This window comes from Miniopterus natalensis, chromosome 10, assembly GCF_054644295.1.
Source record: "Miniopterus natalensis isolate mMinNat1 chromosome 10, mMinNat1.hap1, whole genome shotgun sequence".
Lineage (NCBI taxonomy): Eukaryota > Metazoa > Chordata > Mammalia > Chiroptera > Miniopteridae > Miniopterus > Miniopterus natalensis.
The window spans coordinates 8610485-8625896 of NC_142090.1; the positions used below are offsets into that span (position 1 = coordinate 8610485).

Genomic DNA, 15412 nt, shown 5'->3' on the forward strand with positions numbered 1-15412 from the left:
TGCCTCCTCTCTTGCCCCATAATGTAAGTCTCTGTGTACTTGGCACAGGGACTGTGTGTCTTGCTGGTGTGCCCATGAGGAGGGAGCTGAACAGTGCCACTTCCCTCTCCCAGATGCCTGGAGCCACCGCAGTACCTCCCTGCCTGGTTAGAATGCCCTCTCTTCAAGACTTGGGAAGTAAAAATAATATTACCCCTCTGGAAAAAACTTCACCAAAGGAATCTCTGCCCAACTAAATGTTACTTGCTCCTTAAAAGACAGAAACAAGGAACTTGATCTTTGAGGACAGAGTGGAAGAATCTAGTCCTGTGGCCAGAACAGGGCATTCTGAGAACAGGAAGGCTTGACTTTCCACTCACGGTCTAAAGCAGTGGTCTCCAAACAAACAAGAGAATCCAGTGGGATGAGGGAGAAAATACTATTTTATTTAGAAAAATACGAAATTAAGCTTTGCCAATATCCACTCTACATACTGACCCTGGGATCCTCTTAGTCCATGTGGACCAGCCACACGTCAGGTCAGCTTTGAAGGAATAGTCTGCAGATGGGCCAAGCACAGAGGGGCAGGCAGTGGCCACCACCCCTTAGTTCACTGGGTGCTACTGCAGGTTTCAAGCCCTGGCTTAAGAGGTTATACAGATTATACTACTACATATTAATATCAACCGAAATTAGCCCTGGACAAATGGACAAGGGCCTGAACATTGCTGAGACCACAGTGTGAATACTAATATGCAAGCACAGGAGATCTTTAAGATGAGGGCAGAGCTGATTCTGCTCCTGTTCCTAATGTATCAGCCACATTAATCATTGCTTTTCTTTTTTCACCTTGTAATAAAATTTAGTTAAGAAGTCAGCAAAAAATATTTAAAAGTTTGAAGAAGATAATTTGAAGTACAGTGAAATTTGCCCTGAGTACATATTGTGCCTCCAGATGTTTGTTAGTGGTGGCATCATTTATAAATAAGTTATATATGTATGTCTAGTTAAATATATTCAACTTTTTACCAATAAGGGTACATAACAAATTGGAAGCCATGAGTCTATAGGATTCTGTGACATTTTCTAACCTAATTATCAGAGTCCAGGAGGACCCACCTGACAAGGGAGCACAGAGGGGTAAGAGGAGAAGAGAGAAAAGGAAGAAAACAAAATAACTAAGTTTATTCGCCCTCCACAGAACCTCTTCCCTGAATTAGTCTCCCACCAGGCCCAGCTCCTGTGACTGAATGGATAACGCCCTTCCCTCCCTTTACTTCCCCAAATAACCCAAAGCTGTTTAAACAGATGCCTGCAGCCACATCAAAGAGAAAAGCAAAGTCCTGCCCTCCACACATCCCAATCTATAAATGTTCAAGCGGCCCCAGGAGGCTGTTGGGAGTGGTCTTTGGTTCTGACACGAGGCCCGCTGCACACCCACTGCCACCATCAGGGGGAAGACACTAGACCTTTCAGCAGGAAGGGCTTGGCTGCCTCCAGAATGTCCAGTTTGGGGTCCAGCGAGCGGCCGAGCCCCTCTAGCACCATGATGGCAAACACAATGGAGGCGAAGTTGCTCTCAAGCTTTACCTACAACAGAAAATAAGTGGTTCTTTCCAAAGCCCATTGATATAGAGAGTTCTGGAGAGCCATGTTGATCTGTTCTCAGCCTCTTGCACCCACCCCTGTGATTTTTTACTGTCCACCTAACATTCTTTTCCCTACCCCATCACTTTTCCCCACCATCTCATCTACTCACCCAACCTCCCGTCTACTAGTATTACTAAGAAAAAATCGGGGGGATGTGGTATGTACTTCTCTAGAGGTATGTGTGTGTTCAGATATAGCACATATATATGACTTAAAAATTATAAAATTAGTATCTCTGAGATATACCAGACACTATAAATCTAAATAAGGGTCATTCTTCTAACCAGCCAACTTTCTAACTCTTGATTCTATGTTATGGCCCTTGCCAATTGGCTGCGTTTTCCATGCAGTAGGTATTTCATTATCAGATTGCAGAAACAATGGGAAAGGCCATCTTTAGACAAGAATGCTCCCTCCTCTTCCCTCAACTCCTTATACCCTTGGCTGGCAGCTTTACTTTGAAGAATAGTCCAAGACCACACTCCATCACAAGGAGATGGACAAAGGCCAGGGTGAAGAACTGTGAGGCCACCTCCCTCCAAGGGACAGGGACAGTAGGCACAGGCCAGGGCAGCCGTGACAGGGCCTCTGAACACACCAGGACATGAGGTACCTCCTCTTGGGCCACCCCTAATCCCAAGACACTACACCACACAGGAAAGAACTAAGTATGAGTTAAGTTAATACCAAGTATCGTTAATGTGAACTGAGGAGGGAAGGGGCATGAGAACTTTAGTTAGATGGTTTTACATCTATAAATCCATTTTCTCCAGCTCAGTATCACAGATACTAGATAGCACAGACTGAGAGACACAGACCAACAGTGTGACAAAGGAAGGACCTGCTGTACCTAGTTAGTACACAGAAACAGAACTCTCCATGCTAATGAATCGGTGCAAAAAATGTTTTCAAAACCAAGATCTCATATGAGGGAAGTATCTCTCACCCCCCTTTGGCCAGCCACCCACCTCCCCAGAGACCTCCCCTCCAGCCTGACCAGAGAGCAGAGGGCTCAGCTCTGCCAGGGCCTCACCTTGTGAGTCATCAGTAACTTAAAGACGTTCGACAGAAGACTGGAAACTTGGAGCTGGAAAAGAGAATAAAGCTGACGGCAGAGAGTGCCAATCCCCCCAAAACCACTTCTCTCCCTGTGCAGTGCCCCCATCCCGCCCCCATACCCTCTCTCTCTCTTACGCACACACACACACCAGTGAGTGGAAAGGGGCGAACTCCAGAAGGACTGCACACACAAGCCCAGCTCCCAGCTTGAGCATGAGGAGCATGAGTTGAAAGACTCCTCCCAGGAAGAGGCTCCCCCTCTGTCTCCCCGCAGCACACACAAAAACCACATCTGAGCAAGGACATCCGGCAGTGCCTGGGTGCCAGCTGCTGCTCGCTCTGGCTCGATACTGCTAGTGTAGACCATGAACTTGGGGGGGAAACAGGTTTGCTAGAACTGAGTGCAAAATATAGAGTGGACTCTGGCTCAGGTCTAAGTAAATGGTATGCACATTAGGTACGTCCTTGGGCTGCTCAGAGACCTTTGTCATCCCTCCCTCCAAGCTCGGCTGAGCTGGAGATACAGAGGAAGCCGCAGAACAGCTACCCCCCAGGCAGGAAGGGGTCCCACACCATAAACGTCATACCCAGCCACCCTGAGAACCTGGCCAAGGAGCCACTCTTGCGAGCCAGAGATTTCAGTGGGCCTCACACCTGGGAGATGGGGGCAGAGGAAGGTTTGTTCTTTATCTATCTTAAAACTCAAACCCCCTCCAGACTTCTCCCCATTAAAAGATCTCCCTTCCACTTGGGGTTCTGTCCAAGGGCAAGGGCAGGCCTCAGACCCCTCCCCCTCGAGTGGCCTGCTCACCTTCTCCAGGGTGATGGTGTCCTTCCTGGCCTGTGTCACCAGTGTGGCCATCTCTGCCTTGAACCGCTCCACGTCCTTGCACTCACTGGCCCGAGCATGATGCAGGATGAGCTCAGCCACTCTTTGGCCCTGGAAGATGCAAAAGGAAAGAAACTTGGTAGAGCTGGGAGGGTACAAAACTATATGCTCTGCCCAACTTCTCCATATCCTAGTTGTTTCCACCTAATTCTTCTACGGTCCTGCCTTTGGCCACTGCTGACCAACCAGCCTGGCCTCAGAACCACCGGGCTGGACCAGCCATGCTGTCCTCGTGGGCTCCCTTCCTGCCCCAGCAGAATTCCCTCCTCATGGCTGGCCCAGCCTCTCTGCTGCAGCCTTCTCGCTCCTCCCCTGCCCAGGACACCCCATGACCAGAGCCTCCATGGTCTCTCCAAACACCCACCTGCCTGGTGGTCACTGCTAATGTCTTTCATCTCCCACAGCACCACCCCCGGAGCCAAGCTCTCCCTCCTGGGGCTGTGACCTTCTTCTGCCCAAACCTGCACAAGGGAACATGCCCCACCCTACCTGCCACTTAGGCCCAGGCTCAACCTCTGTTTGCCCCCTCTGAAGCCTCCTACACAGGAGCCAGCCTTCCTAGTGCCCACCCCTGCACTTGCTGAAGAAAGAAGAGAAACTACCATACAAACTACCACGACTACACACCGCCGTTTGGGAAGGAGGCATTTCTTCCCATCCCAAACCATAAGCTGCTTGGAACTGGCCTCAGTCACAGCACCAGCACATTCTGATTAAAGACCCATGACGTTTCTGTCAGGAGCACCCTTGGCAAACATGGACATTTACCAGAATGACAAAGGCTGAGGAGCCCTAAGAGATTTGGGCCCAACTCCCAAGGGCCAATGGGTCTCACCTGTCCCATCGCCACAGCCATGAAAACTGCCCGGAAGTTCCTCAGATCAACGGCCTGCAGCTCGGCCACGATGCCAGCATCCAGGAGTACCAAGCGCAGCGGGCACCGGGCGGGCGTCACGGACACCACCAGCGTGTCACAGATATCCACCTGCTGCAGCCGAGCCTCTTGGCTATTGGAAAGACCGTCGGCCCCCTGGACCAGGATGTTCCCAGGGTGAAGGTCCGCATGGACAAAGTTGTCCACAAATATCTGGAAAGAGATGAGCACTATTCAAGGCTAAGTCAACCCTCATGAAAACTCGAAGAACATACTGCATTTCAAAACACTTATTTTTACTCTGTGGTTCAAGCAATTAATGTTCAAATTAAAATAATTATCTACTCATTGTTTAAAGATTTTCCCCAAACCTCTCTGCTCATAAAATTCATGGAACTTCCTTTCTTTCAAATATTTCATAAATCAGATTTCCTCTCCATTACCTCGATCTGTCTACACAGTGATATCTAACAGCAATACTGACAACCGCCTACTGGCACACAGTATCAGGTAGTCAGGGAGAAATGTCTTTGAACCTGCTAAGCAGGAAAGAAAGCCCCAGAGACTGTGATAGACAGGAAGTCAGGTGTGACTGTGGAACAGAAATCTGTCTCCCATGAAAGATCATCTCAGTGGTCTTAGCAGTTCTTCTATAAGGGGTAAAAGAAGAGGCCCAGTGCAGAGGTGCAGAGCAGCTGCACCTGGAACAGCTCTCAGGGGACTCCTCCTGGCCCACACAGAGCCCATCCTCCTGGACGCAGGCCACAGCGACCCTCCTAGTCCAGATTCTGACTTTGCTGCTACTGCAGTGAAAATCCTGGGAACTGAGGAAACTAGGGCTTGCACCTGACCTTGACCCCAAACCTCCTGGCACCTTGCTGTCAGCTCATCCCCTCAGGGCCTATGCCCCCATCCTTGATCCCAGGAGCTGGAAGTCCCCCATGAAACCCTCACTCCTGGGTGCTGCTTACTGCTGCTTTTACCCTGGCTACTCCCCACTGCACCCTCCCATCTTACCACAGTGCCCCTTGGAGCTGTTACTGGGGACAAAGTCCTCTGTCCACTGAGCTTCCACTGCACTGACAAGTGGAAACCTGGTTCTCCCATAACAACCTCACTTCTCCAGGAGCTCCTTGGGTGGGAAATGCTGACCCTCACACCCATGGACCCTGGGGCTGGAGGTGGCGTCAGGGCACCCAGCCCTGAGCCCTCTCCGCAGGAGTGCTTACAGCTTCCACCATGCTGTCAACTTGTACCACCCCACCATCCTGCTCGCCTGCCCCTCATGGCTCCATCTTGGTCACATCAGTTTTCCTCCCGCTCTCAGACCACACACCTGGTTCCTTCTTGCCCCGACTCTGTACCCTCCACACCTGGGCACTCGTCCTGCCTATCCAGCCTAGACCCTGCCATCCGTCCCTCAAACACTCCCTTCTATGCCAGCCACTGAGAAGACCTCAGACGCTGGACAGTGATCAGTATCTTCTTTCTTTGCTCCTGCCCGTGAGCTGCTATCAACGCTGGGTCGCTACTACTACTACTAATGATGCTGGTAACTGACATCGCTGAGGCCACTACGTCCTCCCCCTGAATGTCAGCTATCCAGTCACTGGCTGTCCCCTCGTCCTTCACATTCCAGCTGAGGTGGAGCCACTTCCTGAATAGAGCCCTGGGCAGGACAGGCTCCTCTTTTAAAATATATATATATTTCAGAGAGAGGAAGGGAGAGGGAGAGAGATAGAAACATCAACAATGAGAGAGAGTCATTGATCCGCTGCCTACTACAGGCCCCTGCTGGGGATCAAGCCCCCAACCCGGGCATGTACCCTGACTGGGAATCGAACCTCGATCTCCTGGATCATAGACGCTGAGCCATGCCAGCTGGGCAGGACAGGCCCCTCTTAAATGGCCGTTGGTGCCAGGACTTACCCTATATATAATGTATTTCTTCATGGACAGACTTCCTACTAAACGGTAGTTCTGTGAACATTGTGATCAGGTCTATTTTGCTCACTACTATAAAGCAGTATTGCCTGGCACGTAGCAAATGCTCAATAAATACTTGCTGAATGAATGAATGAAGTAGCATATAACATGATATTGTCTTGGACTATTTGTAGGCAACTTGGACAGGGCCTGGGTCTTGGTCCCTGCCCTTCCCACAGCACCTTGCATGGTGACAGCCAGCAAGCCGCTGAGATAGTGCCTAACAGAGCAGTCAGTGAGCAAGTGTGTTGGTAGGCTCGGCTGTTTCTAGAGCACACTCTACACTGGGCTTGCCCTCCACCCAGGGTAGCCAAGCAGTGTCCCTGCCCTTTCCCCAGATGCAAGTCAGCCCCAGGCTTGCCTGAGCACCCTCTCCCAGCCATGAGCTCACCATCTTCAGGAGCATGTTGATCCCCAGCCGAGCAATCTTCCTCTTCAAGTCAGCAGGAATCCCTGCCTGCTGGTAACTGGACACAGGCACGCTCTCCTTGAAAATCAGGGAGGGAACAGCTTTAACCGGGACAGTCCTGCTCCTCACCCTCTCGGAACACATGGTGTCGCCTTCCCAACGATTACAAAGTGACCCAAAGAGTTTTTCCTTTCTTAGAACCCCTATGAGTCAGTCACCCACAAGTCCACTTTAACCTATTTACGTTTCTCTTCCATGACACTTCTCAAAGGAAAAACAAGCCCCATAGGCTTATTAGAGGAAACCCACTGACTCTGCCACCCACAGGTAAGAATGTCACAACCTGGTGGGAAGAGACAGGAACAGGACCAGGGGAGCTAGTTTCTGGTCAAGAACCAGCCAATAGAGACATGAATAAGTTCTGTAACCTTGAACAAGAAAATGGGAAAAGGGAAAAGAGAAGAAAGGGGAGCTAGTAAATATGCATTTCATATAGATTAGTTATTTAATTGTCAGAGCAGCCCACCGAGATAGGTCTGGTTATCGCTAATTAACCAATAAAAGAACTAAGGCCCAGAGAGGTTAAGTAACTTGCTCAAGGCCACACAGCTAGTAACTGGCAGGTGGCATCACTTCCCTGGATCTCATATTACCATCGTTACAATGGAGGCTGGACCAGGAGACAGCTAAGGCCAATGACGTGACACAAACACTTGATGAGCACTCTCCCTGCAAACTCTGGCTGAGGGCATTGTGCATTCAGTGTGTCACTGACTCCTGGGAGAACTCCATGAGGCAGGAGCAGTGGGCTGCTGTCATACATGAGGAGACTGAAGTCACCAAGCAAATAAAGTGGCAGAGCAAATTTTCAAACCCAGCAAGTCTGAGGCCGCATCCAGGTTCCCAGCCACCTCACTATGCCACCGCCCACTCTCGTGTCATGTCCGAACTCCTCTCTCGTGGAATCACGCTCTCTCGGCTCTTGTCTTTGCAGACCAAAGCCTTCCGGTGAAGCAGAGATGCACTGCTGTGAGTGAAAGGCACAGCCAGGTAAGTTCTAATTCTTACTTCGTATGTTTCCACCAAGACATCGCTGGTGACAAAGGGATGCAGCGGGGTGGGGAATCGAACAGACTTCACGTCCAGGAAGTTGCACTGGAAGTGCTCCAGATTCCGCGCTTCGTAGCGCAGGTCTATCTACAGGACACGGAGAGAAAAGATGAGGGGGTGGTTGGGGCACAGGGATGGCAGCATCTGTACTGCCAAAGAGCTAGCAAGTCACGAGAGTCACCTGCTTCTCCTGCTTCTCCCACACAGCTCCCCAGGGGACCCGGGAGGCATTCTGTGACTAAAGGCCTCCCCTAAAGCCCTGAGCCTCCTTGAATCTCCTCCTGAACTCCTCTAAGCTCGGGCAGCAGACACCCTTGCAGTTCCTGGGCTTTGCTGCTTCTCCGCTCTTCCTTCTCTGCCCACCTTCACACCAGCCAGAGGACCCCTTCCCCATCTCCCAGGGGCTCAGCTTTGTGGCCTCTCCCCACCACTGCCCTCACTAGCTCCCCACCCAGCCCTTTCCCTTGACCAGTGCTCACTTCCACCCACTCTGCCCTCCACCCCACTGCACTGACTGCTCTCCCCAAACTCACTCAGCCTTTCACCTGCCAGACTCAAAGGCCCAGTTCCATTTTTGTCCTAATTAACTCTGTGACATCATTCTTCCTGAACCGCTCTTCTCTTCACTCTCCCAGCTTCCACCCCTGCTTCTCAACTGCCCTGTCTGGGACTGGTCTCCAGGCCATTCCTCCTCAGGTGTCCAGATGCTGGTCTCTCAGCTCCTGACCTTCACCAGCTTTGCTCTCCTCTCCATGCCCTCACGTCTTCATCTAGTGCCTCCTGATGACAGAACCTTGACCTCCAGTCCAGCGCCCCCTACCACTACTAAACACAATTTACTTTCACACACACCCATGTGTACCCAGTCACCCGAGAGTCACTGCAGATTACTTCTCCTACCCTCCATCCCTTCAGTGCTCAGTACCATCAGCTCTGCAGCCCTGACCACTCTTGGATCTATTCTCCCTTCCCACCCCTGCCACTCCCATGTGACTCACAAGAGGCCACCTGACCCTAATAGAGGCATCTGAGTTGGGCTCCCTGACCCCCCACCTCCCCTCTCTGGAAGATGACCCTCTCCATCTGCTGGTGTCCCCTACTACCTGCAGAATGAAGTCTTAATTCTTTAGGATGACATCCAAGGCGGGTTGGTCATGGTTTGGCCCCCACTTCTCTCTTCTGGTCCATCTCTTGTGCCTCCCCCTTCCTCTACTGCCCAAAACTCTAGCTTCATCCAGTGGATATAGTGCTGAATACCTCAGCCTGCCTGATCTACCATCCTCCTTTGCGTTCCTTATTCCCTCTGATTGGAATGGTTTTCCCCAATTTGGTCCAACTGTAAATACCACGCACCTCTCCGGACCCAACTGAAGCCAAGGGAGCTTTGACTCTCAGGATGGAATGACCACTTCCTCTCTTGAGCCCCAACTGAACCCAACTGAACCTGTAGAGACTCCTACTATACCTCTGAGCAAACTCCATTTGCAAGTATTTATATGTGAGCCCCCTCTGCCTACAATATATTCCTATGGACAGGAAAAGCTCACTCGTTTTCTTAGTTTATCAGCTTCTAACAGACTCCCACACAGACATCCAGACTGTAAGGTTTCAAGCCTGGGAATGTAATAGGACTACTGAGATACCATTAGTAGGCAAAATGTGGTGAGATAGAGAGATTTGAATTTAATCTGATGGGGCCCCATGATGTCTATCAGACTTTCTCGAAGGGAAACTGAAGCTCAGAAGGGTGGTAGAACTGAGAGTCATTAATGCAGAGATGATTATTGGAATAGAAGCTATTTTCTCTGTCTTAATTTTATTATCAAGGCTACACTACTCCACAGCATAAAGTAAAGATTTCTAAACACTAAAACACATTCCTTGGACTTAAAACCTTCTTTCCAAGGACCTAAATGAAGACTTGGCACACTGCTTCTGAAAGTCTGCCGATTTCTGCACTACCAACAGGGAGCCAGGGTGGATGCCAACTTGGAGCCCTGATGGCCCCCAAAGTGTATTTACCAAGCCTGCCCCCCTTCCCTCCTTACACAGATGTCCCAAGGTCCTAGACAGGGAGGAGGACCTTATCTACTCAAAAGCCCTGGAAACAAAGGCACTTAGAGATGACGTTGTGTGTTCCACCAGAATGATTTCACTTCCCTCCCAGACAATGAGGAGGGCTGTTTCCCAAGCACCCTTGCAGGGCTGGCATGATTAAAGCTGACCTTACACGAGGAAGAAGTGATATTCATCACTTCTAGGCCTGGCCACAAAATCTCTCACATGGTCCTCTATGGTTTTTCTCCCAATTCCACACTGACCCTACATGACACATGTTGAAGATGGCAGTGCCAAACTTGGGAGGAAATTGGGTCCCTGAATAACTGTGGTGTAGAGCTTCCTCTCTCTCCTTCAGTTCACCTGCATGGAACTTTGATATAAGCAATAACATTGTTGCATTAAGCTACTGAGATTTGGGTGTTCTTTGTTATATAAACTATTGTTACCTACTCTGACTAACATACCGCACTAGCCATGACCCACTGGGAAATTAAGCATTAGCACTCACTAAACAGCTGCTAATGGCAAGAACTCTCTTAGATGCTATTTATAACTGAGGGAAGTAAAATTCACCTGTTGAACCATGAGCTTCTCAAATTCCTCCACTATCTCAGGCAAGCTAAGCCACTTGATTCCTGGCAAAAGTTCAAGGAATCGGCTGCCCATCTTCATCAGCAGCAGGTCCATTTGCACCTGAGAGAGCAGGCCAGGATGCAATACCTGCCAGAAAGAGCAGTGAGACAGAGGAGGGATCAGGAAGGCACATTCACTCAGCCAGGGCTGGGTCCTACCATCAAAGGAGAGCCAGCTGGCTTCTCATCAGAGCAAAGGGGAAGTGGTCCCAACACCCAGGATGCTCTTGCCTCCCTCACTCCCATGTGCCTTCCCTGAGGAGATGCTGAAGCAGCTCCTCTGCACTGCACTTAGCTTTCCTGGGAAGAATAAGTGGGCTTTTTCTTCCCAAATATATTTAGTTTAGATCAGTGGCTCCCAGAGTACATAAGAGGCACCCTGGAGTGCTTGGTGAAAATGTGGGAGGGTTTTCCCCAGGAGGTAAAGGAGAGCATCAGGGTACCTGCCACTTGTGTCTGCCAGTCCCCCTGGAATGGGGATGGAAAAGTGTGGAGACAAGAAATGATGGAGCCCAGGCAGGTGACAGGAAACGAAGCAAGAAGTTAGCCACTTCTGCAAAAACGAACACTGCCCTCTTGGGCTCGCCACGGCACGTCTCACCTAGTCTGTCTCCGATTTATCCTGACCACAGAGTAGTGGGTCAGTTGGACGGTGGTTCTCCCGCCCATAGAGGCAGCGTCTCCAAACCCTCTCCATTTCCCTTTATAAGGCTATTCCCACCACCTCTGCCTCAGCCAAGAAATCAAAGAGCTTGCATATCATACACACTCATAACGGCCAAGCTAATGGAAGTCAGTGGGAGGCAATATAGGGTGACTTGCAAAGGAGGGGTTCCTGATCAAGGACAGCTCCGTGGGTTCTAGAGGTGGGAAGACGTCAGAGCACTTACTTTCACTGCCACAGGGATGAGGTGATGTGGTTCAGGTAGGTGGGCAGGTGCCAGCGCCTGGGATACGACTGCGTCTGATCCATCCAGGTCAGCTTTAGGAAGAAGCAGCCTTTCTAGCAATGACTGGTCAGCAAGACTTCCTTGAGACCTCCGCCCCTCCCCCAGGTGTCCAAAGAGCTCTCTCAGGCCCCCAGCTGCCCCGTTCTCTGAACGAGGCTGCAGCCCAGAGGCGGCAAGCCTCTGCCTGCTGTCACTCTCCAGGAAGGCAGGATTGGCACGCGCTTTGTACACCTGGGCCACACAGCCCGAGCCCACTGGTTCCCGCTTCTCAAAGCAGAGGACCTTCCCCCAGTTCTCCCCAAACGCCTGCTGCAGGGCGTGTTCAGTGTGAGTCCAAGGGTGCGGGGTCACATGGACGTGCAGATTGGAGAACTGGGCACAGAAAGCCTCCGAGAAGAGATCTCGCCGGGTGCTGGCCCACTGGCCCAGTTTGATGTACGTTGGGCCTGAGGTCTCCGTGGCTTTCAGAAGCAGGTGGAGCCAGAGGCTGGAGATGCTGGGAGCCAGGTAGGTGAGAGGGTAGAGTAAAAGGAGGGGGAAGAACTTCACCAAGAGAGCCCCAGCCCGGAGCCCGATCCGGAGGTGCAGAAGGAGGCAGCCTAGGGGCCCCTCTCCGGAGACTCTCTCCAGGGGCCCATTTTCAGCCAGGTCACTCCAGCTGGCCCTTCGCTGACACACGTTCTCAGGGGCCCCCTCACCAGTGTCCCCATAGACTGAGAGGAGTTTGGGCAAAGTGCCAAAGAGCAGCCAACAGAGTCTGGACTTTTGAGGGTATCGAGAGAGCCTTAAAAGACGGAGTCCCTTTCTGAGCTCAAAACCTCTAAGGTGCCAGGAGCAGACTCTGACAGAGAAGCGCCAGGGAGTCCCCATCCTTCCCGGAGTTCCACAGCCCAGGCTGCTGCCCTAAAGGTAAAGGGCACCTACCTATCTGTGTTCAGGCTTCTGGCCAGGCTGACATGAGTCCAGGACCACAGCTGAGTATTCCACTTAAAAGTGGGGCAGCCGCCTGATCCCACGAAACTCATGTGTAACCTAAGCCCAGCCCTGTGCCGAGTCCTGCCCGGCCAGGCCGCACCACCTCTTAGGTCACCCTGCCCTGCCCCGCCTTGGCCGCAGGAGGGCAGGGCGCAGAGGTCCCTCCGGGCTCCACGCCTCCCTCCCTCCCTCCCTCCCTCCCTCCCTCCCTCGGGGTACCCGGCCTTAGGCCAAGGTCCCGGGCTGCCGCGGGCCTGCGCCCGAGGGGGGCTGCGCCTGGGGGGCTTTCAGGACAACCCACTGTGAGAACCGCAGGGGGCCGGCCGGACGCGAAGCCAGGCCCGGGGCCCGGACGCGACCTGCGCGAGGAGGCCGCTCGGGAGGCAGAGCCGGGAGCCGCAGGCACCGCGCGCCAGGGACGGCGGAGCTCGCCCGTGCGGCCCGCTCCCGCCCAGGGCCGGGGGGGGGGGGGGGGCGGGGGTCGGGCTGGAGGTGCTGCGAAGGGTCGAGGCGCAGAGGCGGGAGAGGCAGAGCTGAGGGTCGGGGTGCGGAGGGCCGGGGGTCGGGTGGGCAGAGCGGGGAGGGGGTGCGGAGGCCCGGGAAGCCGAGAGCCGGGAGGAGAGGCGGGGGGCCGAGGGTCGGCGGGGAGAGCGGGGAGGGGGTGCGGGGGCCGAGGGTCGGCGGGCAGAGCGGAAAGGGGGTGCGGAGGGCGGGGAGCCGGGCCGAGGCCGCGCGGCCCGCGTGTCCCGCGAGCGCCCCGCCCGCCGGCTCCGGCCCCGCCCCTTAAAGCGGCCGCGGTCGGGGCGCGGCGGAGGCCGCCCGGCCTCGGGCCCTGGGTCGCAGGCAGGACGCAAACGCGCGCTCCACGCTCCCTCTTTCCCTCGGGCCTCTGTCTGTCCCCTGACATCGGCGTAGCTTTCCTTACAAAGAGTGTGGAAACCCCGACACAGGCCGTGAGCCGCGAGCCAGCGCGAACACGGGCTTTCGGGCGGGGCGGGGCAGGCGGCCGGGCGGCGTCGATTTGGAGAGAGTGTTCGGACCTTGGGGAACGGCTTCTGAAAGGCCGTGTTCGTCCGCTCAGCTGCTTATGGAGCCCCATAAGTACTTCTTAAGCTAAATCCAAGCTTTATCAAGGCTCAGTAGTATCTGCACCGCGCTAGGTACCCGGCTGGGCGGGGCAGTGGAGACGCGCACCCGGCCCTTACCCGCTGACCCCTTAGAAGGGAGACCGCAGGGGAGCGCTGCGCAATTTCAAAGTGTGGCAAGAGCCCCGCAAGAGAGGAAGGGAGGCCTTGGGGGTGGGAAGATGAACGTTCAGACGGAAAGAAAAACCCCGAAATAGGAAGGAGTTAGGTGTGAGGGTTTGTTGGGGTTTTTTGGGGGGGGGGTAACTTTGAAGAACCAAAGGAAGGTCAGATGGTTCTAGACAGCAAGGGAGAGAGAAAGGGAGCTTGGAAATAAGTCAACCACCAGGGCAGGCTCAGGGGTCCTCTGCTCTGCCTGTGGGGGCTATGAGGCTGCCCACCCTGGGTACCACAGACACCTCCACACAACCTGCACTGGGTGAGAGGCTTCCCCCCAAGTCTGCCCAGGGGTGATCTGTGAGCCTCACAAGTGGAAGGAGCCCTGGGGAGAGAGAAACAGCAGACTAGAACCCAGGGCCTCTGGTTTCAAACTAAGTCCTCAATAAGCCCTTTGCTGAATCGAAGGTATACGAGAATATTCCACACACCTTTGACACAACCCAGGCCCAGATATGGTTCCCCTGATGAAAGCGTGACTGCCACTCTGCAGCCCTAAGGAGTGCCCCAAAATGTGGGGACGCGGGCTGCTGATACAGACAGGAATGGGGAGTGCTTTGGGCGACTCCCGCGTTAACTAATAATCCATTTCCCATTTCCACAAGATGCTGCAGACAGAAGTCATCCCTACCACCTCTGGCTTCAAATATGTCCAGCCATTAATTATCCCCTCCTCGACTTCCTACTGATTTATTTACCCACTCCGTGCCAAAGGTGTGTGGAATATTCTTGTATGCCTCTGATTCAGCAAAGGGCTTATTAAGGACTTAATCTGAAACCAGAGGCCCTGGGTTCTAGCCTGCTAATTAGGAGGTAACCACGTGACCTCAAGCAAGTCTCTCTGGGCCTCTATTTCTCCTTAAGCTAATGGGGCAAGTGAGTCTGACTAAAGCTGTACAAATCCTCTAGATTTACATTTATGATTCTGGCAATTAACATCTTTAACAGTAGTTAAGAGCAAAATTCTGGAGTTAGATAAGCCTAGTTTTAATTTCCCTCTTTGTAACCTTGGGTACCAGTCACCTCACCTCTCGGAGCATACACTCTTCACTTGTCAAATGGAGGTAAAAATAGTACTTGCCTCTCACAGCTGTTGAAAGCAGTAAGCCACAAACTGTGATGTGCTTCACACCCTGCGGCAGTACATGTTAGCAAATATTATGTGTATTATCTAGAGAAATTAAAGATGTTTTGTTTCTCTTCTTACTTCATATGGCAGACATATTTTCACAAACTTGGAGGATACATTGTGGAAGGTCCGACTTAAAATAAGGGTATCCTAGCCCAGCCGGGCGTGGCTCAGCGGTTGACCTAAGATCCAGGAGGTCCGAGTTCGATTCCCGGTCAGGGCCCAGGCCCGGGTTGCAGGCTCCATCCCCAGGTGGGGGCGTGCAGGAAGCAGCCAGTCAATGACTTTCATCATTGATGTTTCTCTCTCTCTCCCTCTCCCTTCCTCTCTCTGAAATCAATCAAGATATACTTTTAAAATAATAAGGGTATCCTAGAAATCCACCCGAGGCAGTGGATTTCCACTTTA

The 15412-nt window shown here is 52.6% G+C and overlaps 2 protein-coding genes across 2 annotated transcripts in view; one reads left to right on the plus strand and one right to left on the minus strand.

Moving 5' to 3' along the window:
• Positions 1-1119: 1119 nt before the first annotated feature.
• Positions 1120-12719, minus strand: ADCK2 (aarF domain containing kinase 2). The gene is made up of 8 exons (XM_016205099.2): positions 11540-12719; positions 10591-10737; positions 7915-8043; positions 6829-6924; positions 4413-4664; positions 3500-3628; positions 2663-2716; positions 1120-1569 (listed from the first exon to the last, which is right to left on the minus strand). The coding sequence occupies exons 1-8, from the start codon at positions 12467-12469 to the stop codon at positions 1429-1431; spliced, it is 1878 nt and encodes a 625-aa protein (XP_016060585.2). The 5' UTR covers positions 12470-12719; the 3' UTR covers positions 1120-1428.
• The window catches only part of DENND2A (DENN domain containing 2A), a 103023-nt gene continuing 95451 nt past the window's right edge, over positions 7841-15412 (plus strand). Inside the window, exon 1 of the mRNA XM_016205096.2 lies at positions 7841-7896. The gene's annotated coding sequence lies outside the window, so the exon portion shown is untranslated. The remainder of the gene's footprint in view (positions 7897-15412) is intronic.

Coding starts and splice junctions, on each gene's coding strand:
- ADCK2 (XM_016205099.2), bottom strand. CDS start 12,469: ATGGGGACTCCCTGGCGCTTCTCTGTCAGAGTCTGCTCCTGGCACCTT. Junction 6,925..7,914: donor TCTTGGTGGAAACATACGAA/GTAAGAATTAGA, acceptor CTGATTTTCAAG/GAGAGCGTGCCTGTGTCCAG. Junction 1,570..2,662: donor AGTTACTGATGACTCACAAG/GTGAGGCCCTGG, acceptor TTTCTGTTGTAG/GTAAAGCTTGAGAGCAACTT.